This window comes from Mus musculus, chromosome 2 (genome assembly GCF_000001635.26).
Source record: "Mus musculus strain C57BL/6J chromosome 2, GRCm38.p6 C57BL/6J".
NCBI classification, from domain to species: domain Eukaryota; kingdom Metazoa; phylum Chordata; class Mammalia; order Rodentia; family Muridae; genus Mus; species Mus musculus.
Genome location: NC_000068.7, coordinates 62,396,368 through 62,421,583, shown reverse-complemented (window position 1 = coordinate 62,421,583; position 25,216 = coordinate 62,396,368). Strand labels below are relative to the sequence as shown.

Here is a 25,216-nt window from a genome sequence, read left to right as displayed (position 1 = left end):
AAAAAAGAAGCTAAACTGGAGATGCAAAGGTGGTGATGATGTGATGGTCTAGCCTGATGTAAGGACCCTGCACTACGACCTGAGGCCATGGTGATGTCCCGAGGGCTCCATAGAGCTGGCACCCCTCTTCACCTGGGCAAAGTGGGAGAGCCTGCAGTGGGCTGCACAGCTCAGCTACCACCTAGGTCCACACCCAGTGCTTTAGTTGGCCCACCCCAACATCTACCCCACATATGAGCTGAAGCTGAAGCTGAAGCTGAAGTTCGTGAAGGGTCCAGATCTTCAATACCAAAGTGGTAGGATCTTCTTGACACAGGCCAACAACAGGATATCCAAGAGGAGTCCCCGTGAGTATCCGATATTGATAGTGTAGCAGAAGCCAGAGGTATTGAACCAAGCTAATGACTCATTGTAATGAACATTTGCAACTAAAGATTTTTGGGCAAAGGGTGTTTGGGCCAAACCGTGATGTGCTGCAGCTTCCGTGCTGAGATGTTTGTTTCTTATTTATTTTGTTTTTTGTTTTGTTTTGTTTCGTTTCCTTTTGTAGGAAGGAGGTTGTAAGAGTGGAGGGCACATATGGAGAGACAGGGAGATGAATGGGATTGAAGTTCATGATGTGAAATTCACCAAAAAAAAAAAAAAATCAATAAAACATTAAGAAAAATGTTTGAGGATATCTGAGTTATATGTGATTCTGACTCAAGAAAAGATGGAAAGAGAGAAGGAGGGAAGGAAGGAAGAAGGGAAGGAAGGAAGAAGGGAAGGAAGGAAAAGGGAAGGGAGGGAAGGAGGGAGTGAGAGAGAGAGGGGGAGAGGAAAAGAGAAACAGAGACAAAAAGAGAGTGAGAGGAGGCAGAGAAGCCATAGCCCAGCAGAAGTTGGGGAGGAGCTAATGAAGACAGTTGCAGACAGTGGCTCAAGAGATCTGACAGTCTTTTTCCTGCCGCAGAGAATGATGCTAGTTTAAAGCAAGACAGTGACAGGGTCAGCCTTGTAGGACACTCTCCAGTCTGAAAGTGAAGGTGATGGACAATGATCCTGGCTGGGAGAGAGGAAGGCCTGAGCCAAGTTGAAGGTTTGGGAATGCAGCAGAGATGTGTGGGGAAGTAGAGCTGCCAATCAAGGAGATCTGCTGAGTTCCTGACTTGGGCAGTGTCCAGGCAGTTCTCTTCATCAAGGGGGTGGGGGCATATTCTAGGGAAGGATCATATCTGATAAGTGGAACATTGCATTGCTCATGATTACATTGCACTTGTAGTCCTCTGTACCACCTAGGTAGGGACCTTTGGAGCTTGGAATCCACAAGAGATACCACACAGAGAGCTATGAGGAGGAACCACAGGTGCCTGGAGGCACGTGAAACCTGGAGAAGAGCAAAGATGACTCAGGCATCATTATACCTGAGCAGCTCTGGGAAATAGGCCGTAAAATGTGAGAGCCAAGGGCAGATAATTGCTGAGTGGCAGAGCCAAGCTTGTCTGACTGTACAGGTTTTCCTTTCTTTGCTTCAGTGCCTTCCTGGTGAGTGGCACGATGATCCATTGGAAGAAGCAGTTGTCTCTGTATGTTGACAACATTGGTTGTTTACTCCAGTGCAGCACTGGTGGCCTTTCTAAAAATACAAACATTAATAAAGCGTGACTATTGTCCTGGAAGCAGATAAGATGGGCAGGAAGTCCACAGACCCTTTCCATAAAGTTCACTCAGTATAGGGAAGGAAGTTTGTGCAGGGTATGTTTGTCACAGGGTCTAAGAATGAAGAAGGACCTCTGAGCAAAAGGCATGGTTTATCTACCTCCCTGAGGCTTGTTTGTCACAATCGATGTGATTCAAAAATACTCAAAAGGAGGAAGACGCCCTGTCTTTGAAGAAGATAAACCTCTTACAAAAGAAGATCTTCAGTGTGGGAGGAGATTGAAAAGGAGATAGCAAGAGTTGGAAGGGAAAGAGAAGGTGAGGTACTTACTTTAAGGATCCAGGAAGACTACCTCATCAGGATAGAACACTGACCCCCGCCCCCAGCTCCCCGCCCCTAGGAAATGCTTCACAATGACCAGCAGAGACTGACTAGTCCTGGTATTTGGTCTCGAGTTTTGCTTGCTAACATCAGGTAAATTACAATTGTAAGTCGGCTGGTAAACCCTTTGGTAGTGGGAGCATGCCTGACTCTTCTTGAGATCTGTGCACTGCCTGGTACAGTAGCTCTTCAGCAAGTAGGGGAGATTTTTCAGATTCCCTTACGGGTGGTTTTGCTTTTCATGCCAAAGCATTCAGGCTGATGGATGTAGCAGAAAGTCTTAACTACAAAGACAGAAACATGTCTAATGAAATCTCTGAAGTATCCACCAGAACATGGTGGGGGGGGGGGGGCGTTTCCCCTTCTTGACCTCTACATTAATAAACTTTTAATAAATGCAGTAACATTGTCTTTTTGTAAAAGATTGCTTTAGAGGGCTTTTTTTTTTTTTTTTACCAAGCAATGGTCTAGAGGCATCATCGGAATTATTAAGATTATAGTAGGCTGGAGAGATGGCTCAGTGGTTAAAAATCACATTGTCTTTGGGAAGGACCAGATTTAGTTCCCATCACCAACACTGTGGCTCACAGCCATCCCTGATCCAATGCCTTCCATAGACATACATGCAGGCAAAATACTCATACACATAAAATAAAATTTAAACCCACACGCACACCCTAAAAGCTGTGCTTACATTACTGATCCTATTCTTGCTTCCTCCCTACCCTCTCATGCACACAGCTTTTAGGGTGATTAAAGGAAACAAAGACCAATGAATGAGCTTCTGAGATGCTCTTTCTGCTGAAAGAGAAGTATGATCAATGGTGTCTTAAAATATCCAAGAAAGACTCCCAGAAGCTGAACCCTAGCTCTGCACTGTGGAATAAATGCAGAACACCAAATTGAAAACACACAAAGCTCGCCGTTTCACAACTTACTGTCATGTGGGAATCACCCATCATCCCATGGGGCTTGACAAAACTAAAAGCAGGCAGGAAAGTGTGAACACTTTATAGTAAAAATGAGAAAGGCTTCAGGTCTTCCCTGATGGAGCCTGCTGGCATAGGGAAACAGAAAGTAGGATAACTAGAAACAGCATCTTATAGTAAGACTGCTGGGAGGAGCAGGTAGGATCTATTCTGATAGCACCAGATTTGGAAGTACAGGTCAAGGACCGGGATGTTGACTGGCATTTGACGACCTCTGACCATTCTGGGTGTATTTCCATGAAAGGTAGAAAGTTTTTGGTCTCATTGTCAGGTGTGGTTTTTGTACATACTGAGTCTCAGCTCTAGCATCTCGGAGGTTCATTCTTCCGGAATGGATGCAGTATTTCCATCACACATATGGAGCCAGAACACAAAAGCATTAGTCTCTGATCTAGAGGGACTGGAGTGGTCACATCGAATTGTATGTGAGTGTTGAGAGTGAATGCTGAGTAAGGGCAACTTCATATTGGGAATCAGATTCCTGAAGGGAAAAATAAAAAAATAAAAATAAAAAACTTACTCCTGTCTAACAAATACATGTTTTCATATGTGCATTTACTACCGTTATTTCTAAAAATAAATGATGGACTTACTTCTTGCTCTCTTCCAATCATTATTATATGCATTCCTCTTATTTTTGTTATTCATAAGAAGACAAACAAAATTAAGAAGACTTCTTATAAATTATGCGAGTTACCACTTAAAATAGAAAATGGCCCCTCCCCACCAGATTTTTCATAAGTCTAGTTTGGGCCTTGCCTTCAGGACTATTACCCTGGCCCTTGCTATTTCTCTTCCTTAGTCATAGGAGCCACAGCCCATCCCCTGCCTCAGCTCTAATGCCAATCCATAAACACCTCAAAAGGTCTCCCATATCCCCTATGTGTTTACAGCCCAGACAACAAAAAGCAGGAGCTGTCCTCATAGCTACAGCCACTTCAGAGAATCGGGTTCTAAGGATTTATTATATCTTCTCATGAATCATGTAATTATTTTTTAATGCAGAAGTTGAAATAAGCAAGTTCTTTAAATTAAAAAAAAAAAAAAAACCACACACCCTCCAAAGAGCACCATCCAAAGAGGAGTGCAAAGGTCTCTGGAGACTGGCTGTAGCTGGTTTAACAGGTATTTACTGAGCACTTGAAGGTAACTGGGGAGAAGTGAGCTTTGATCTGAGATCCACAGGACTTGTGTTGTGTGGTACAACAGCAGTAGGATCTGATTTTCACAGGTGGACTAGAGTGCCCTGCTTGGAGTTCTGTAGTGTCTTTAGTGTCCTATCTAAGTTCTTCACTACTTCCCCTGCAGCCAGAGACCCTCTTCCCTCACCTTCTCTTTCCAGAGTATGACCCTCTGGCCTCCCAGTTCCCTAAGAGCACAAAAGAGAATATGATGTTATTTTTTTTTATTTTATTTTTGCATTTATTCAGTGATAGTGCCCCAGACACTTTACTGCAATAGAGAAGAATGGGAGAGAAAGGTAAGGGAGCAAGTGAGGCATTTCCATTCTCCATAAGGAGACAGTTTAGCAAACAATAAGCTGTAGCTTGGTTTCTGCTGTTTATTTGGTTCATTTCTATTTGGGTGCCTGCCCATCCCCTTAGGGCCACCCTTAGACAAATACCATTGTCTGTTATCCACTCTGTTTTGCCCCTGCAGCTCTTGCACTCAGCCACAAAGAGGCAAGACATTCAAAGGAGATTGGGGGGGGGGGAGGAGAGGAGAGGGGGAGAGGGAAGGAGAGGGAGAATAGACAAACAAAACCCTATAAAATTCATTTCTTTGGTTTTACATCTGTTTTGCTGTTTATTCTAGGAAACCCCAACTCCAGGACTTAGGTTCTTCAAAGGAGCCATTAACATAGTAGTTGCAAGCATACTGTGCTGTCCTGTATAGCTGGCCTATTAAAGTAATAAGTATGATGCTGCCATTATGGACAGAGGTAGCTTTCTGTCACAGTAGTGATATACTTGACATACTAACATTTTAGGTAGAAAAGCTTCTGTTGGCTCAGAGTTTTGGAGAGTTTGACCCATGGTAAATAGGCCCTATTGCTTTAGGCCTATAATGAGGCCAAGTATTATAGCAGGGAGCCTTGGGGCAGAGATGTGGGGAACCGCCCTCACATTCGCCATTGCAAGATGGCGCTGACATCCTGTGTTCTAAGTGGTAAACAAATAATCTGCGCATGTGCCAAGGGTAGTTCTCCACTCCATGTGCTCTGCCTTTCCCGTGACGACAACTCGGCCGATGGGCTGCAGCCAATCAGGGAGTGACACGTCCTAGGCGGAGGATAATTCTCCTTAAAAGGGATGGGGTTTCACCATTCTCTCTCTTGCTCTTGCTCTCTTGCTCCTGAAGATGTAAGCAATAAAGCTTTTGCCGCAGAAGATTCCGGTTTGTTGCGTCTTTCCTGGCCGGTCGCGAGAACGCATGTAAGACAGAGATATACCACTTCTCTTTCTTATTCCTAGGAAGGAAGTTTTAAAATGAAGAACTGGAGTCCTACAATCTTTTTTGAAGCCTGCCTCTGTGACATGAGCACCTGCCACAGAGCCACACTGCCTAAAGGGTCCACAATCCCAGTAGTGCCACTCTGGGGACAAGCTGTTAAGACTGGCTCTTGGGAGATATTTAAACCTTGACAATGTGGTACTTATCAATGGAGTCAGTAGTTGGTAACATTTTAACTCAAGCAATTAGAAAAAGTCAGAGTCTGTAGCCAGAAATCTGACCAAAGTTTCTGCTACTCTAACAGAGTGCCATAGACTGGGTCCATTGTAAAGTTCTGAAATTTATTTGACTTAGAGTTCTGGACACTGAGAACTGATGACGACTCCTTGCTGTGTCAGAGAATTGTGGTACCCAGGTGGTAAACAAAGGAACAGGGAAGAGAACAGCGCCTCCCACCCACTTTTATAATTAGTGAGCTCATAGCAGCTAACTGCTACCCTACTCCCACAATAATGGCCTCCTAGCCATATCCATGAGAGCAGTGTCCCACCAACCCAATCACTTCCAAAATGCCTCACCTCTTAACACTATCACAATACCAATTATATTTCAACAGAGTTTTGGAGGAAGCACTTGGGTCATGGTAGTCTCTCATTAAGTTTCCAGGCTCAAGATTTCACAGGCCCTGGATGCATGGTGGAAATAGATCTCTTCAAGAAAAGATTCTGACCCAGGATGCTGTCGCTACACATACCTTAAATACTCTTCCAAGCCTTCCTCAGTACACATGAAATTTAAGAGAACTCACCCTTGCAGAAGACCTGGGTTCAATTCTCAGTAACTAACAACCCTCTCCTGAACTGCACAGGCACTGCATGCAAAATACCCCAAAACGTAAGAAACATCTCTAAAACCGAAACGTCTTCACTTCACTTCAGTCTGTTGATATGATCATAAACCGGGGTGCTTTGTTTATGCATTTGCTTTTGTGAATGAGCATACAAAGCACTGGGCTTCCTTATGGCACTTTCAAAGAAAAATTGCTTTTGTTGATTCTCCTACCCACCCCTCCCCCCTCCCCCACTCTGTTGTTGCATAGCAGAAATTCACTGTAGTACAGTTCTAGAAGCTGGGAGTCTGAGATGATTTCTGCTCGGATCATCAGGGCATCAGAAGGGCTCTGCTCCTTCACGGGTTGTTTGGGAGCGTCTATTTCTCATCTGCTCCAGTTTCTACAGACTACCAGTGATTATTCTCTAACCTATGAAGATATATTAAGGAGGATGAGTCTACAGGGAGATTCTGGAATCATCCCTTCACACCAGTAAGGGAATTTGAAAGCACCTTCTGGAGAAAGCAGCATAGAACGTTGTCACTATCTAAGGACATTCCTAAGTCTAAGCAACAAGTCAAGGCATCCCTTCTAATTTGGGAGTTAAGTCACCACAGCCCTTATATTGTACACAAGGAACAGCAACACTCACTAGAACTCTGGATTTTGGAAACACTGTGCACGGTAATCGGGTGTGCTTCACCACCCTTTGCTTAGTGGTCTGTGAGGCTGTTTCTTCTGCACACAACTTGGAGTGAGAGAGGGATTTGCAAGTCTATGCTATTACACAGTTTCTCCACATCTTGAGTTTAATGAGCCGGTAGATGCAGTCCTTACTATAAAATGGCTGAAGCAACCAGGTCTAATAATAGAGTCATAAAAAGTACCCAGGGTTTAAGAGCATCTTCATCAACTTTTAAAGGAAAGAACCAACTGTATCTTACATGTACGAGTAGTTTGTCTGCATGTCTGTCTGTGCAAAATGTGCATGTCTGGTGCCCCAAGAGGCCTGAAGAGGATACTGTGTCCACTAGGAATGGAGTTATAGATAGTTGTGAACTCCCAAGAACTCAACTCAGGTCCTCCAAAAGAGCAACAAGTGCTCTTAACCCTTGAGCCATGTCTCCAGCCCTGGTCTCACTCGGTAGCCCTGGCTGGCCTGGAACTCACTATGATATTGAATGCACAGACTTGCAACAGTCCTGAGATTAGGTGTATGTGCCACCATGCCTTCCACCAAGGTCTTGGCTATTTGTTATTATAATTAATTATGACAAAACTCGGGGACCTCCTTGACAGTGGTTATGATGACAAATGGCTGCTCTCTTTTTGAATTTCAGCAACTACCTTGCTCCCAGGTTGTAAACGAGGGTAAAGGCACAACCACGAGACCGCAAGTCCATCAGTTTACTAGAGCTACTGTGACTAGTTACCACAAGCTGGGTGGTTAAACAAAAATAGTGATTTGCTCCCTAGTTCTGGAACCTAGGAGTGTGAACTCAAGGCATCCTCCACAAAAGGTTCCTTCTGAGGACTGTGAGAAAAAAAAAATACCTGTGCTCGGCCTCCTTGGCTTGTAAGAGCCCACTTCACCCCTCTGTCTTTTATGCCATTTTTCCCTCTGTGTATGTCTCTGCTTCACCATTTTATAATGATAGGAATCACATTGGGTTCAATAGTCATAACTTAACATCCAGGGGGACCTATCTCCAAATGAGAAGATCTGGGAGTTAGAGCCTTAAATATATATTCTTGTTTAGAAGATTCACTTTAAGAGATATCATCAACTAACTACCCAAATGAGTTCTCTACAACGAACAAAGTTTAACCTAATCATCAAATGATGAAGTTGGCAGACGCAAACACATTGGACTTTAAGATGGAAATGGCATGTGTTTGTGGAAGAGACAAGCCTCACCAGATCCCACTAGGCAAACATGGGCACAGATTCAGAGAACCTGGATTCTGCCGTGCCTTCTCCCACTGTGGTAATGTCTCTCCCTCAACACTTTCAGTGGCTTTATGGAGAGTCCCCTCTAACCAAAGAACAGTGGAAGGTGAAGCATCATTCTTTAGCAAAGGAAGATGACAGCTCCTGTGGGGGAGCTGCTATATCAAAGCCCTGCTCAGGAACTCTCCCTAAGGAACAGAACATTCTGTGTGGGGACAGAAATGATTGGTTAGAGCATCTATGCCAACTCAAGTGGTAGCTAATATATTGACTAGCCGACTCATTAGGGATTTATTTAAAACACCATCAAAAGGCGGGTACAATGAAAACTCGCAAAATGTGCAGAGCGTGGGAAAATAACTGTGTATACAAGGAAGAATTAATCCCAGAGAACAAGATGATCCGTTCTGTAGATGCATCCAATGACCCTTGGTGCAGGCTTCCAGGTTAAGGCCATGGCTGGTGTGGTTATTACTTTTGTTGAGAGCCGGAATGGCTGACAGCAATGGACAGTGATGAGCCTTCTGATACTGTTCGCTATAGGTCTTTTAGACTGCGCTCTTCAGCTCTGGCTCAAGGCTCCACTGAGTCTTGACTCAACTTCTTCAGGTGTAGGAGAGGGAGGTAGAAACAGACACTTGGGATACATAATTAAGAGGACGTGTGTGTGTGTGTGTGTGTGTGTGTGTGTGTGTGTGTGTGTGTGTGTGTGTGCAAGCGCATGTGCATGCGCCTTAGTCTATTTATAAAGAAATATACTTCCTCAAATTGTGGAGACATGAAAGACTAAGGTCCAGTGGCTTCAGTATTAACTCCATAGCATCGTGGCTGAGTGAGTTCATGGAATGACTTGATGTTGTTGTGCATAATCTTCCTCCCTATAAAATAACACAGTAATCGAGTAGAACAATGCTTAAAGTAACTTCCCACTTAAGAAGCGGTAGGGTTACTTTTTTGCGGGGGGAGGGACTCCGGCAAAGCAAGTGAACATTCCCCAGGGAGGATTAATACAGATATCCAACCTGAAGTGTCATTCAAAAGGGAACAATCACCTTTTCTCTTTCTTTGCCAGCCAGATAACATGGGACACCCAACCCCTTCTCTCAGACTGACAGACCTCTCAGGGAAGGGGACAAGAGAACTGGCAGCTAGTTTCTGCAGTGAGCCGTGAATCTGCCAAACTCCATGCCTGCTTGAACCTCAGCTGCCTCGATTATCCACGCAAGGGAGCAACAGTTAAACCTCAATGTGCAATGTCTCTTTTAGCAAAGGGGGTTCGCTGTTCCCCTTATCCCTCACTCATGGGGGCCCTGCGTGCTACTTCCTGGCTCGCCTAGTGGTCCTACCGCGCTGGGTCGGCTGCCCCGCGCTCACACTGTGCACCGAAGCCCGCCTTGCGCTAACTAATGTTTAACTCAGGCCGAAACTTGGCGGCGAGCTCAGGGTGACTGCGTGCAGAGCAGCCGCGCAGGACGTCCGTCTCTGCGCGCAGTGACTTCTGCCTGCGCTCAAGCTTCAGAGTTCAGTTTCAAGGAGCCGCCCGACCATGAAGGTGAGTGCACCCCGCGTCGCACCTCCCTGGACCAGAGGGTCGGGTTGTGGGTGGTGTTTAGACAGATTCTCTCCAAACTGCCCCAGTTTTCCTGGAGGCAACCAGGAGCTGCCATTAGGCGGAAGCCACGGGGCCACCCTCACAGGTGAAGGCACGTCCGTCCCGGGAACTGGCTTAGATCTCTGGCGTGTCCTACTGGGACCCAGGCACTGAGCCTTGGAAGTCGGGGACGGTCACCCGTGGAACGCACGCGGCACTCTCATTTGGCATCAGACGGGTGGGTGGGAGGAGAGAAGCCAACAAGATCATAAGATCATGCTCAGGGCCAAAATTCAAGGGCTTCTGCCTGAGTGAACGCCAAACCCCTCAGGTCTACTAGTGCACCTGCAAACTCCTCTGCCTCTGAAGGGGCCTAAGTCCCAACCCTCTTCGCAGAGAGGAACAAAGACTTCCCCTCTAATTGTTTGCAATCTGACCTGCTTGCAGACACCGTGGAAGGTTCTTCTGGGACTGCTTGGTGTCGCTGCGCTTGTCACCATCATCACCGTGCCAATAGTTCTGCTGAGCAAAGGTAGAACCTTGCAACATCTTAAAAAGAGAGGGTGGTTGGAGACGGGGTCAGGCGGCTCTCAAAGCGAGCTCAGTTTATTGGGGGGCCTTGACCCCTGTGCTGGGTTATGGCTGAAGAGACTGGTAAGTGTCTCTAAATGTATTTGCTGCTTCTGGGGGCTCCAGTGTTTAGGCCTTGAGGCTTCCTCGTTTTGTTGTGTATAACAAATACACACTTCCTGACACTGGGAAAGAGGCGCGGCTTCTTTTTATTAAATTCAACGGAAAGTATCTTAACCTCAAATTGATTTTAGAAGACTGTTGATTGTAGAGCTTCCAAGGAAATAAGGCAGCTTTTGAAGACCCAAAGCATAGCAATGAGGCAATAAGAATGTCTTAAGTGGAGTGGGGAATGAGAAAGAAAAAGAAAAACAGAACAGAACAAACTAAACCAGGAAACCCAGAGATTTCTCCTTCAAGGGTGATGAGACTCTGCCAGTTGGAAGATTCAGTTGGGGAGAAGGAATTATTTGACCATTTTAGAAATACTGCATCACTAAATCGCCACTGTGCCTAACATAGTGACCTAGAATCAGTCAACTTCTTCTGGGTTGTTTCCTTGAAAGTCCCCAGCATGCGTTTTCAGCTTGCCAGAATGTTCCAGTTTAGTCCCGGCTTTTGGTACAAAAAAGAGAGTGGATGCAAGCTAAGGAGAAGATAATCTGGGCCTCCCTCCTCTTCTCTTGGGAATTATGAACTACACATTGTGTGCATTCTATACATTGTGCACATTCTAAATCAGTCATCACCCGAATGAGTCTCTCCGGGTGGAAATGTAGTCAGGTGGTCTTAGTCAGACTTCAAGACAACAACTGAGAATTAGCATATAAAGCTATGAAAATCACTCGGTTTCATGATGGAGCCAAGGTTAATCAGTGACCCCTCTGCTGATGATATTTAATCAAGACACCAGTGATTATTACTGTTTTGGGCAAACTTAGGTCTGTTGTTCAGGAACTAAGGAAGACCAAGGCCTTCTTTAGCTACAGAAGAAACTGAGGCCAGCCAAGAAGGAGCGAGGTCTTTCTCGAAGTACATTAAAAAAAAAGGAAAATTAAATAACATTCAAAAATCTGGGTGAGAAAAAGATGAGTCCTATCTAAAATCAAACAATCTCAAAGGATAGCCTGGATAGACTAGTTTTTCTCTACAAAGCAACAAAATTCCCTACGGGAAGCTTGTGGGATTATGGCCTATGAATAAACCCACTGGAGATGGACAAAGAATGAACTTGGGGTCTAAGTCATAATCTTGCTTTCCAAAGAGCTTGCTCAAATTATTGTTAACTGTAAGGATTCCATCTTACTGGGTAGAGCATGCAGACTCTGGAAAGCCTATTCTACCCTTTTGCATGAATAGCACCCACTCTCTTCCCTAAATAAATATCAAGGATGTTTCTCTGCAGAGGGCTTCCTGAGAGACTCATGTATCCCCTTTCACTGACTCTTAGGATTTAAGCTAGAGAGGTTTGAGTACACTGCTCTAAAGACAAGAAGAGGATCCTGTAAGGAATCTGGAAAGGCTTGAAGAGTTAGAAAACACGAGTGTCTTGTGTAGCAGTACACACAATGATCATATTCTGTGTTCTGGGATTCTAAAGGTCTCGGGGCCAGAGAAGGATGTGGGTAGTAGGAGCAAGGAGCGGTCTTTAACCCATCGATGATGTAAAGTTATGAAAAATTACATACATATTATACATACACATATATACATATACATACGTGTGTGTGTGTGTGTGTGTGTGTGTGTGTGTGTGTGTGTGTGTTTGCCTACTCCAGGTTCTACTTTAATATCTGGTGCCCATGGAAGTCAGAAGAGGGTGGTGACCCCTGGGACTGGAGTTCCAGATGCTTGTGAGCCATCCTGTGGGTGCTGGGACTTAAACTCTCATCCTCTCCAAGAGCAGCAAGCACTCTTATCCACTGCCTAGCCACCCCTCCTCCATTAAAATACTTGAATGGGAGAGTTTTGAGCATGGCTGGGCACTTGGGATTTGTAGTGTGAAGGAGGATTGAGTGGAAGGAACGGCAAGAAAAGTGGCCCCAAACAAGGTGGCAGTTCACAAGTTGGCAGCTGAAAGCTCCTCAGATGTGAATGGCTGTACTTCTGTGACTGGTTCATCTTAAGGAGGAGTGGGGGGAGGGTAGCAGAGACTGCCTCCAGAGAGTCCGGTAGAAATCTGGTTTCCTGGTAGCTTGTTTACACTTACATTGTTCTTTCTTTTTACTTCTGATTTCTGTGTGTTTAGATAGGAAATGAAAGTTATCTTGCTTCAACTCTAACCTTATCATAAAGGGAAGAGATGACAGCCTAGTCCTGCAGCGTTCCCACTAAGTCAGCAATACCTTTCTTGGGCTGTGCCACACAGGAAGGGATTCTGACAAGGACCCTGCTTCATCCTGAAGAGATGATGAAATGTTGTCCTGCCCAGCCCTGAGGCACCCACGGTTTAACCTCACTTCAACTCAGGCAAGGAAGAAGTGGAAAGAGAACTGAGAAAAGGAAAGGAGACAGGAGAATTAAAGAGGAGGGAAAGAAAAGAGGAGAGGGAAAATTCGTTGAAAACAAAAGAGACCTAGAATTTAATTTCTTTGCAAAGCAAAGAATTAAAGGGCTAAAAGGGAATTGAAAGAAAAGCGCAACCCAAGTTCTTCCCTGAAAGGACAGTTTAAGGTGAGGTCAATGGTTTCCATATGAAATGCTGATGTTCACAGAACAGGAAGCAGTAAACATGAAACAGGCGGAGGAGAGTCTTCGACATTGTCTTTTTTGTTTCTAGGCTGGCCTTGAACTCAGAAAATTGCCTGCCTCTGCCTCCCAGGTGCTGGGATTAAAGGTGTGTGCCACCATGCCCGACATTGTCTTTTTAATTTTAAAGATAGAAAGCTTTCAGAGGGCAGAAGTCAGTGGAGCAGCTTGCCCTTCTCTAGGCAAAAATAAAATCTCCCGGCTGTGTATACATATAGGGTACTTAAAGCTTTTCTTTAAACTTCCACTTACCTTGTTAGAAATGTGTTGCTTTTCATTTCCCATGGGTGAAACATATCAACACACGTTACTTGTCAGAAAAGCCAATGGCCAAATGTGGCTTTCTCATTTAGTTCAGGATTACTTTATGGTATGATATTTGGAATGCTTAGTGGTCAATTATGACTCGGCTTGATTATGGAATAGAAGTATGCTTCTCCTTTTGTTCCTTGCTCCACAGTAAATTTCCTCAACACCTTCCTCTAGGTTTATAAGAAACATGACTTCTCGAATCCACCCTCAGTACTAAAGAAACCCAAGTACCAAGTGGAGAAAGGAATAGCCAGGAAGAACGAGAGCATCTATAAAGTTTGCCTGAGAAAGTCTAGGATCCATTCCCAGTTGAAAGAACAGAGATGTTCCTGAATGAAAGCTTTGTGTATGTCAGAGGACAGTTTGTCAATAGCCTGCCCTGGAAGAGCTCAGTTGACTCTTGTCAAATCCAGCTCACCAGCAACTGGTCTTATTCAGGCCAGCAATTTGGACTTTCTTTTCCCTCCTTAGAACACACGCCTTAACTTTCTTTGCCTTGGAAATCTTTTCCTTGCCTCTTAAAAGGGATCAGAGACCGAGAAAGAGAAGGTTGTGTGCCTGGTTAACGATCAAAAAGTAATAACCTAAAGGGACTGACGGGGCTGCCTGGGTGTGCTTTCAATGTTAAGTACTGAGGCCCCAGCGGAAGGTGGCTTGTAAATAACACAGAAGCAGCTTGCCTTGTGGGGGAGTAGATGCCACAAGGATGAAAGAATAGTCTGTAAGAGTTCACTCTGTGCCGTGGATTGGGCTGAGGTATTCTTCATTTAATCCTGAAGACGACGTTTGGAAAAAAAAATTACTATTATCATTTCCATGTGGGAAAAGGAAATGGTTGCATCTTCACTGTTGCAGAAGGAATTTCTCCAAAGCTTGGGGAAACAGGCATTATCTCCTAGACAATGGGTGAGGAATTTGGGTGCGGATTACCTTGGGATCCTGCTCTGGTTTAGGGTCTCTCCTGAGGTGGTCACCTGAATAATTAACTGAAGACAGAGGACCCTGTGTAAGGCCACTCATCTAGGGGTTAGCTATAGACCTGTTTCCCTCATGTGAGCCTTATAAGTCAGCAAGGCAGATGCAAAATGGGCTAAGCAGGAAGCACTGGTGCCTGCCATAATTAGCTTCAGAAGTAGCCATCAAAGCATTAATTCTGGTGTTTGGTATTAGCAGTACCAAACAACGCAGTACAACACTGGGGGGCTGAAAACACCAGAAGATGCACATCACTGAACCATCTTGGAGGTTGGATGCTAAAGAAATTAAGAAACTTTCTCAGTGTTCCATAGAGTAGGTATTCACACATAGATGATGTCGCTCCAACTGAAACTTGATACTGTTAAATACCACTGTCATTTTTGTTAACTTGTGATCAAATATACAATCAGCTGGGTCTTATTAGCAAAATTGTTACAGCTTTTGATTTGCATAGTTATAGCATAATGTCATGACTGCTAATCTTTATATTCTAAACATTTTAAGGAAATGAGCCTGCTCCAGAGGCCTCTCTTGAGATCTCATGCTATATTTATATATATATAAATATATTATATATATTCCAGGCTTCCCTATATCCTCTTCCTATGTCGTGCTGGAGAATCCTGGGGATTGAGTTGAGGGATTCATGAGTGCTGGGCATGTGTTCCAACCACTGGGACACTCCCAGCCTAGTATCTATCTGTATTTTTTAATGGTCTTATTAACAGTGGGAGTGGGCAAGAGCTAAGAGTCACAGTTCCACCTCCAATAACCTGGGATGTTCCTTTCAAAGCCTGTAGTCACTCAGGTGAAGCTGGGATTCTTGATTTCACCACAGAAAAGAATTTCCGGGCAACCCTAAGCCGGAGTCCCAAGGGGATCCACATCCAAATTCCTCACCCACAGTCTAGGAGATAACACCTGTCGCTTAAGCTTTGGACATATTTGTTCTACAACAATGAAGAAGTAACCATTTTTTTTTCCTTCAAATGGAAATGATAAAAGCACTTTTAAGAGTTGTCTTAAGGATTAAATGAAGAATACATGGAAACCCTTGGACCAATCCAAGAAAAAGAGTTGGAGCTTATTACCAAGAGATGTTTAAATAGAAGGTTGATGGAAAGAGGCACACAAGGAAGAGTAACATACACACATGTATGAACGTCTCAAGAGAGAGTTGGGCTTACGTGTCATTACAGTGCCCTTAAAAAAACGATTCCGTGGTGGTGCTTTTCCCAAGTTACATCGCAAAGCGTTGCTAAGGAACTCGGTGAGATCAGAGGACTGTTTCTGGGTGCCCTGGACAGGATTACAGCAGACAAGATAAAGCCCAGGACACAAGGTGGCACAGGGGGTTCAAACCTTTATAGGTTTAGTTGCAAAATCCAGAAACTTGTAGGTTCTCACAAGAGCTAAGACCAGTTTGCTGGCGTATACGCTCAGGACTTCAACATGATTTATGGCTATTTAAAAATCCGTATTTGAAAAGGGGTCTATGCAAAATGAATACCTCTATGTAGTCAAACTTTTCGGTAAGCTTTGTTAACTGTTTGCTTGACTCCCAGCTGGTGAATCTTCAAGCAGAGGCCAGTGTTGGGGCTGTGGAAGGGGAGCCGGTGGGGGGAGGGGAGGTATGTCCTTCTCATGACTCTTTTCTTGTCTGTTTTTCAGCTCCTGCCTCATTAAGTAGTATTAGTAGTAACAGCTCATTCTGTTTCATCACCAACACTGTACTTGCTTTGTTTCTGATTATATTATTCTATCTAAGCATCAAAGGATAGTTGATTTCAGAGAGATTCTTATCTTTTTAAACTTAGGAACACTGTGATATGGAAACTCAAGGGCTTGCAAATAAGTCATAGATGTTGGGAACCCAAATCTTCTTGCCTTATAGTCTCCCCTGAGCCTGCCTGTTGGCTCTCAAAAATAACTGATCTGAAGAAGTGCTTTGATGGTCAGTTTTTTCAGAGTTAATGTTTAACCATTGCTTTATGGCCGAATGCTAATCATTTCGTGTTGTAAATCACTATCTTGTAAAGATTTCCCCCTTTACTCTTCACAGCTCCAGCCTGACCCATGCAAGAAAGTGGCCTCTCAATTTAAGAATAACCTGAAACCACAAAATTAGCACTTCTGAGCTGTTTGATTAGTGTCCAAGGATAGGGTTTTCAGTTTTACGTTGTATAGTTTCATGTGAAGCTTCCTGTAGCTTATAGACCTGATTGTACACACTGATGTATTCATCTCTTCAGTATTTGGTTCACTTTGTGAAAAAGACAAAATAGATCCATGGGATTATATTATACAATTTACCGATCATAGGCCTGAAAAAAAAAAAAAAAAAAAAAAAGCAATGTAAGGCAGGACAAAAGCTTGTAGCGATCTTGTTCCTAGTTTTCTGGAAGCTCTGGTGGTTCTCGATGTATAGAACAGAGTGTAATTATGGGACCATAACACTTGCCTTCCTTGACTTCACATCCCCCAATCTGAGTTAGATGGTCCCTATTCAAACCCACTGTACTTTAGCTCAGTACCAGGTCTCAGGGGGCGAGTCTTCCTTCTTATTTTACTTGTTTATTCTTGTCTCTCATATAATATAATTACTCAGTCACGAGAGAATTATCACCTCTTTAGAGCTAAAGTCTTAGAGAGACTAAAGGCATTATTTGTCAACTCAACACTTTTTTTTTTTAATGTCAAGAATTACTGCGAGTGTGGGGACTACGGTCCTGAGAAATATGCGTGAGGACCACACCCCCGGGCCTTAATAGTCTACTGCAGGCATATTAGAAGCAAGCACAGAACTGCTGCAAAAGTAAAATGAGAATAGGAAATAATGTACACAGGAAGGAGCTGCTCTTTTAGTCCAAGTATGATTTTGAGCAATTGGAGGGTTCAAATACAAGTAGAGCATGATATCAGTTACATGAAAAGTGTGTCTCTGACTCCTGTGTGGACAGTGTTTTGGGGAAGGGGCTAGTTTGTACCATTGGGAAGGGAGAAGCCGGTGTCCTGGAGATGAAATAAGTTTGTTTGCTTTAGCAAGTTGTATTTCAGAGGTACAACAGTGGAAACATGTGAGGAATGAGGGGAGGAGAGCAGAGGATTGCTAAAGCCCCCACCCTCATAGCCCAAGTGAAGATGTCTGCTAATCTGCAGCAATGACTCTGGACAACTCCCCTCCCAGAGCCAGGCTCTGGACTTTCTCTACAATATCCTCCCTGCCCAGCTTTGCAATTCTCTTGTTCAGCAAGTATCGCTGGAGCATATTGTAAATAGTGGCACTTTGTACTGAGGAATGGAAAGATGACCTCTGTCCTCCAATGGGTCACAATATTAAAGGAAACCTGAACATTAACTATAGCAAGAGTCCTAAGAGCCCTTCTTGTAAATGATCAAAGTGCGGTGGGAGTATCCAAAAGCCAAAGTCATGTACTGTCCAGGGAAGTTTATATAGAAACTAGCCAAGCATGAAAGATTAATGATTACTGGGCCTGAATATAATTCTTCTAGTTCCCCAGGCCCCATGCTAACTCCCGGCACTCAGGACACACCAGTATGTTTCGTTCCAAACAATTTACACCCCAGGATTTGGTACGGAGATCATATTCAACGGGATTTTTTTTCTTTTTGTCTGCAAAAAATCAGTATACCTAGCAAGAATTGTTTAAGATGCAGAGTTCTCCATCGTGTTATCACCAGCATCTTGTATAACTGGAAGTCTAGAAGTAAGGCAGTGTTTTAATTTCCTTAGAGTCATAACCAGAGAGCATTCTCAGGGCCCAAGGTCCCTTTGCCTTTCAGATCTGTCACCCTCACAATATGTGGCAGTTTTCCTCAACAGTGTCCTCTACGGGGTCTCTCATGTCCTTTGTCCTGGTTGCTCATAGCTACTTTAGTTTAGAGTGTCACCAACTCACAGGGCTCTTTCAGGAGAGGAGGAAAGACTGTTTTCATCTATGACCTATCGCATCAGTTGAAGAACTATTTCTAGAAATCCCCTGACCTGGGGTGGACTTTCCTTAAATTTTATTGGCTAAAATGTTGTCTCTTCTCTACTTCTAAATTAATTATTAAAGGAAAACAGATTTTCATTATTGGACTAAACTAATAAACATCAACCTATCTAGGAATGAAGAGGAATGCCCTTCTTTAGTGCAAGGAAGAGGGGCCATTTAAGTTGAGTTGAGACTCCTGAAAGGTGGAAGAGAGACAGGCTGTGCAGCTGCCATGTACCTTGTTCCCTTTCTTTGTATTAGGGAGATGTAAGTTCCCAGCAAAAGACAAGCGTCCAGCTAGTTCTGATCTGCAGAGAATTGACACTTGTAACTCTCTTCTGGTTTTCTTCCCTAACTCCCTGAGTGTATTATAAGTCTGTATTTTGATGTTTATTTTTCCAAAGGCACATTGACTCCAGTATTTTCCTCATCTTGGCCTCCAAAGAAGTTATAAGCAGAAAAAAAACCAAAAAACTGAATTCACAATACTTTAGATTCAAATTTGAGACAATAGAGGAAACATTTAAAGAAAATTACTATACAGTTTCTCATAGGAGTACACAGAAACTATCATATTTTACCCAATTTGTAGCCATAAACCATGACAAAAGGAGTCAATATAAAATGAGAAATTAATTTTTTTATATCTATTTTCTTCATCTGGGCACAGATGTTTTGCCTGATTTTGTACTATGTACATTATGTGCTCAAAGAAGTCAGAAGAGAGCATCAACTCCCCTGGGACTGGAGTTAGAGATAGTTGGGAGCTGCCGTGAGGGTGCTGGGAGTAGAACACAGTCCTCTGGAAGAGCAACCAGAGCTTTTCACTGCAGAGCCATCTCACCAGCCCCTAAATGAGCACAAACTTTTTTTTTGAGATGGTTTAAATTAGATCCACAAAAAAATTAACTCAGGAAAAGTAAGACACAACATAATTAATGACCACACTAAAAACCAAAACAAGACAAGAAGAAAACAAAACAAAAAAAAAACCCCTACAAAATAAACAAATGAAAAGCAAATAAAATAACCTCAAATCCCTAGAAACTGACAATTTAACATGGACAAAAGAATCTTTCTGATGTTTCTAAATCCTTCAAGTTTTAAGTATCTCTCCGAGTGGGAGATTAACAGACATAGCAACAATTCTGTCTCAATGGAAGCAGTTTGATTACACCAAAGAGAATATGCAGAACCCAAGACAGAGTGGCCTCTTGTTCCTGTATCATAACTCACTTGTGGTCTATGGTGTCAGTGGGGAAAACATTTCTGGAAATCCCCTGATTTGCCCACTCCCTTAATGGAGGATTTCTTGTATGACCCACCCATCAAACCCCTACTGAATGTCATGTTCATTCTCAGGTTAAGACCTTCCCTGATGTTTTAATGAGAAGCCAAAACCACTTGAAGATAACTCAGTTCGTACAGGTCCATCTCTGCCTTTGTTTAGGATGCTGGACCAAGTCTCCAGTTTCTGTGTAGGGCAGGCCCTTCATTTGTACCATGTATCCCATCCCTCTCTGCTTATCTCAAGACAAAGTTCCAACTATTCCTTTGTCTTAGGATCATTGTTTCGCTCATTTTTGTTCAATTATAAAAATGTTATAATCTCTTACATCCTCAAAAGAGAACCTCCTACCCTCTGACCCTTAACTACCAAACCCCATAGGTTTTTTTTGTTGTTGTTGTTGTTAGCATCATCTGATTAATCATAGAGTAGAAAGTTAGAGATCCTAGTTAAAGGAGGACCTCTGTCTTCTGTTGTTGACTTGGACAAGGAAGAATCCATGTACATAGGATGTGTGCATTCTCTAAAGGGAGATAGGATCCCTGGCTTGGCGTCAGTCAAGAAATGAATATTGCAGTCTCGAAATCCCCAGAGCCTTCAAATTAGAACCCAGGCCAGCCAAATTCTGATTCCACACCCGTTATACTCCGAGAAGAAGAGCCAGATGTGATAGGCTGGACTTGGCAGACTACAGAATATGAGCTAATAAGCTGGGGACTGAGAGGTGGGGCTGGCTATTAATCCACTGAGATTGGGGTAATTTGTTGAATGGCAATAGAAAACAAATGCAGCCGTCATATTTATACACAGGCAAATCATGTCCGTCTCTCCTTAGAACCATTCAGGGGCTTCCCATCACCTTAACGTGAATGCAGAGCTACTGGCCAGATGAGCTGGCCATGAAGTCTGAGCCCCACTTGTCTCAGCTCCCTACTGCGTCTCTGTAGCTCGTTCTACTTGTCCCCCTCTCTCCTGAGTTTGTTCTCTTAGTCTGAATGGTGCCCACTTGCTTACCTACAGATCTCATCTCAAATGTTTCTTATCCATCAGCCTTTCAAACTCCCCTGGTAAAAACAGAAACAAAATGGTCAGTCCACTTCCCCCACCCTGGTTGTTTTCCTTCATGACACTCACTACCACCTAACCTGCATTACTGACTTCTTTGCTCCCCAGTCTCTCCTTTTAGGATATAAGCTTCCCGAGAACCAGTTTTTCTTGTTTTCTTCAGGTAGATCTCTGGTGCCCAGAACATGGAATAGCACTGTGTGTGGTAAATAAGTACTCATTGAATTAGAGCAGAGTGAGCAAAAGAAGAAGATTCTTTTTCTGTTAACTCTTGTTTGTGTGTGTGAATGCTCATGCCACAGCTTGAGCATATAGAAGGCAGAGGACAACAGGCAGTACTCAGTCCTTTCTTTCCATAATATGTTCATAAATACAATTTCAAATCATCTAACACTAGATTATCTAAAACTACTATGTGTACAGTGCTTGTTGGTTTGTCAAAGGCGCATCCACTCTCTTGGTGTATTTATAGTCTGATGAAGAAAGAGACTTTAGATCATGTGTTTAACTAATGGTATAAAATGTCCTGATTCACTGGACAAATATCTGGCATCAAAAAGAAGCGTAAGAGAAGATGGGGAAGAAGAGGTAGGTTTGGGCTGAGCAGTAAGTAATGGACTGATGAGGAGGTATGGGGAGGGTTGGTAAGAGGGAAGATTGAGGCTACCGATGCAGACTGTGTACTTGTGAGGTTATGCTAGCACAAGAAACAGGCAGATGGCTCAGAGAGGTAGCAAGGTCTGGAAAGCACTTCCTCATGAGTGACCTTTCTCATGCACATGTAAAAGAGGAAAATGTAAGTAGTAAAGAGAAACTGAAATGCTTGAAAGGCAGAGATGAGATGATGACCATGAGCTTTGCAAGTCAGGGGACCAAGGATGTGAGGCATAGGATGGCCAGGGGTTGTCAGAGATGAAGGCTCTCCATCCCTCTGTGCTCTAAGAAAAGGATTAAGCAAACAGGAGGGTCAGATGCACAACAGTGTTGTGCAAGGTACAAAATAAGTCCCTGTGTGACTAGGGTTTTGATGAAAACGACATGGAAGAGAGAAGCAGCTGACTATTTAGCTGCAGGCATTGGATTCACACCTCCAGAAGGCCTAAGAAACTCCCACCAGTTCACAAAGTCGGCTCCCAGAGCGTCTACCATGTGCCAAAGTTTAGAGAGGTTTAAACATCCAACTGCAGCCCTTGGAGTCGATTGCCTGTTCAGTTGTGGCTTGGGTGTTTATTAGTCATGGCACTTTGGTCACAGCTATTTGTATCTTGGTCTACTTATCTCGAGCACGAGGTAAGGCTAAGCTGGATAAGTGAGTTAATGAGATACACTTGCCTAGAACTATCCAGCCCGCCAAAAGAATGCTAGAAGGCTCATAAACGTGATTTTAGATACTTCTTTTTCAACACTTTTGTTTCTTAACACTCTAAGAGGCTAGAAACATAATAACATTTACCATGTGCCCCATGGTGCTAAGGATTCTGCCTGGTAAATACTGGAAAAGGGACCATTTCTATTGGACATTTTTCCAGTGGTTGTTTTTCCTTGTAGCCTGGATTAGGAACATCTGTCCCAAAGAGTAGTTTTGTTAATTATGCTTATAAATATTTCTGGATAGTTCTTCTTCAGTGAGTCAGTCTTCGAGTTTTTCAGCTTTCCTAAATGATGATATTTTTCCAAATACCAGCTGATCATTTCCAGCTTGCACGCTAACACCCTTCATCAATGTCTTTCTACAATTTTTTTCAGTTATTTGTCATCAGAGAAACTACCCGCTAGGCTGAAGCAACTTTATATGGTCTGTGGGTCATTTATCCCTCTATTATTAAGTAGTTTTCTCCATCATTGGGTCCTTATCACTTCGGATTACACTGGCTGACACTGTGAGGTAGCTTTGCAAGGAATCAACACACACGTTATATTAGTTTAGGCCTTTTGGTTTTATGCCTTGTTTATTCCCAAAAGAGTTCTGTCAAGGGGTGAGAGAGTAGCTATAATTATAGTACAGGTTATTTTTTCTTCCAACAGCAAGTCTGTGTTCATTCCTCTGTAGTATTGCTTTGGTGTGTGGAGCCTCCTGGATCTTCCCTTGTAGAAGTCAACATGACTCATAGTTCCACACCAGTGACAGCATTGTTTCATCTTGGTCCAATTATGGGGCTCATTTGCCCTCTGCTGCTCTGTGGTGTGAAGTTTCTATTTCTTCCTGGCCATCCGCATGTCAATCCCAGTGTCGTTTGTTAAACTTAATCTTGAGAATTGTGTAATTTGTTTTTTATTGTTCACAGTTTTAAGGAATGTCTACATACTTATTCAATACTCCACACTGGCCACTTGTTTTTTGAAAATAAAGTTTGATGGAAACATAGCATCAGCCATTCTTTAAGTTATAAAGACTGACTTTGAATAGCTACAATAAAGGCCAGACAACTTATGAGCCACAAAACCTGAAATATTTCCCACTCAGTCACCCAAGAGAAATTATGCAACTTCAGGTCTAATTGTTGCAATCTTCTAACTGGTATAGACTTTACTTCTACAAAAGAAAAGTAAGTATCTACTAAAGTTTCATGACAACCTAGAGTTACAATTGGTGTTTAGGCAGAGAGATTTAATATAAAAGTCAGTTGCAGAGATGGCAAACAGAGGAGAAAGTCTAAGGAAAGCCCAAGGGTAGGAAAGAACTGAGTCTAAGACTTGGGAGCACAGACATTCTGAGCTTAAAATTCTGAGATAAGCATTGAGCCTATTTGGATTCTTCTGGAAAGCAAGCCAACACAAATCAAATGGGGCTGGGGGGGGGGGTGGCTGGATGGGTGTGGCTACTGGCAAGGATCAACAAGGATTGAGTTCTTCCCAATCAGGGCTTCCTCCTGGTGCCTGGCATTTCTCCAAGTATTCCTAGTAGAAGCTGACAGGAGTTCTGTAAACACCTAGATCTTTAAAATACAGCGTAAATCTTCTCATCATTACAAAGCAAAGAAGGCTAAATCTGGAAGAGGATGGCAATGCATAAGACCGAAAAACTGGTGCAAGCTTAGAGAAATGAGCCTATTGGAGGCGAGTGACAGGCTGGAACCTGATCTCTTATTGACTCTGCTTAGAGTCTGTTTTGTTCTCTACCCGCCACTTGGAAGGCCTGCATTGGTGTTTATGACTCTTATTTTTGGGCTTGGTATTATCTGTCTCTATCCTGCTATCCAACATCTATATATTAAGTGCCTACTGTGGGCCAGGTACTGTCCAAGTATAATGAAGTGATCAAGAATAAATGAAGTGAAGCCTAATGAGTGCCCCCACTGGAGTTTCTAATCAACCAAGTGAGGCAAACAGCAAACCAAAGGATAAGAGAAAAGCATGGTATTAGATCCTGCTAGGGCTAAGAAATAGTAGGAAGGAATACCCGACCACCTATGGCATCTTCTTTTACCTAGACCCTTCTACTCTGGTAAATATTCATCATGACTTTAATTACTTCTCAAATTGAACATTTGAAACGTACTGAATGGTAACATTTTCATTCTTTTTATTGTTTTTTTTTCAGTGTTTGGTATTAAATACAGGGTCTTAGATAAACCAGGCACATGATTTACCACTGAGCTAGATCCCCACCCAGGCAGATGGCTTCATTCCTTATAATAGTTTGTTCATCCAACTATCTGATCCCGAGATAGATATTTAGAGCACTTGGTTCCATAATTTCATAGGCCCTGGCTAAATGCCAACACCCTTATCAGGTTCTGTTTGCCTAGGGACCTGGGATGCTTCCTTAGTTGAGAAGGAAATCTACTGATTGTGACTATCTTCCAGCCTCTCATATAACCAGAAAAACACCATTCTTTACTTATTCTCTCATCCCATTAACTCTTGGGTTTCCTATCCCTCTTCACACACTTTGACCTGTGCTATAGATGCCTCACCAGAGGAAGTTGATGATGAGCTTGCACATATCCTATGTGTTTTCTCAATGTCATGAACTCTGACTATCACACTGTCATGGATTGGGATTATGTTACGCATGGTCAGTATCTAAGCCAGGTGTCTCCAGGATCTTGATGTCTTAATTATGCTTAAAGTTTCATAGTGTGGACAGGAGAGGTACACACACAGATTACAAATTAGCAAAGAAACTTCACACGTCCTCGAGAGACAACAGACTACATAAGTGAGAGAATACTCAAAAGCCCTGATTACTGTTTGGGGAATATTTTCATGGTGTTTAAGAGAAAGAGCTAGCTACTAGAGATTAGGGAAGATGGTTTTATATTTTGATGGACAGATTTAGGCTATATAACGTTTTCTCTACTGAGCATGCTTTTTCCTCTGATGATTCTACTTTTAATCATGTGCACATATAATTATGAATAGTCATAAGGTGTTAATAGAGCATTTTCCCTAAAAGTTCACTAAGAGGATATAATGT

The 25,216-nt window shown here is 43.1% G+C and overlaps 1 protein-coding gene across 6 annotated transcripts in view; it reads left to right on the top strand.

Moving 5' to 3' along the window:
- Positions 1-9,268: 9,268 nt before the first annotated feature.
- Dpp4 (dipeptidylpeptidase 4) overlaps positions 9,269-25,216 on the top strand; it is an 82,243-nt gene continuing 66,295 nt past the window's right edge. For 2 of the 6 annotated variants that reach the window (XM_006498691.4, XM_006498692.4), the window contains exons 1-2: positions 9,272-9,798; positions 10,285-10,369. In XM_006498691.4, coding sequence (XP_006498754.1) covers positions 9,793-9,798; positions 10,285-10,369 — 91 coding nt within the window. In that variant the 5' untranslated portion in view covers positions 9,272-9,792. Of the gene's footprint in view, positions 9,799-10,284; positions 10,370-25,216 lie in introns of all 6 variants that reach the window. The other 4 variants (NM_010074.3, NM_001159543.1, XM_011239274.3 and 1 more) reach the window with 3 other exon arrangements.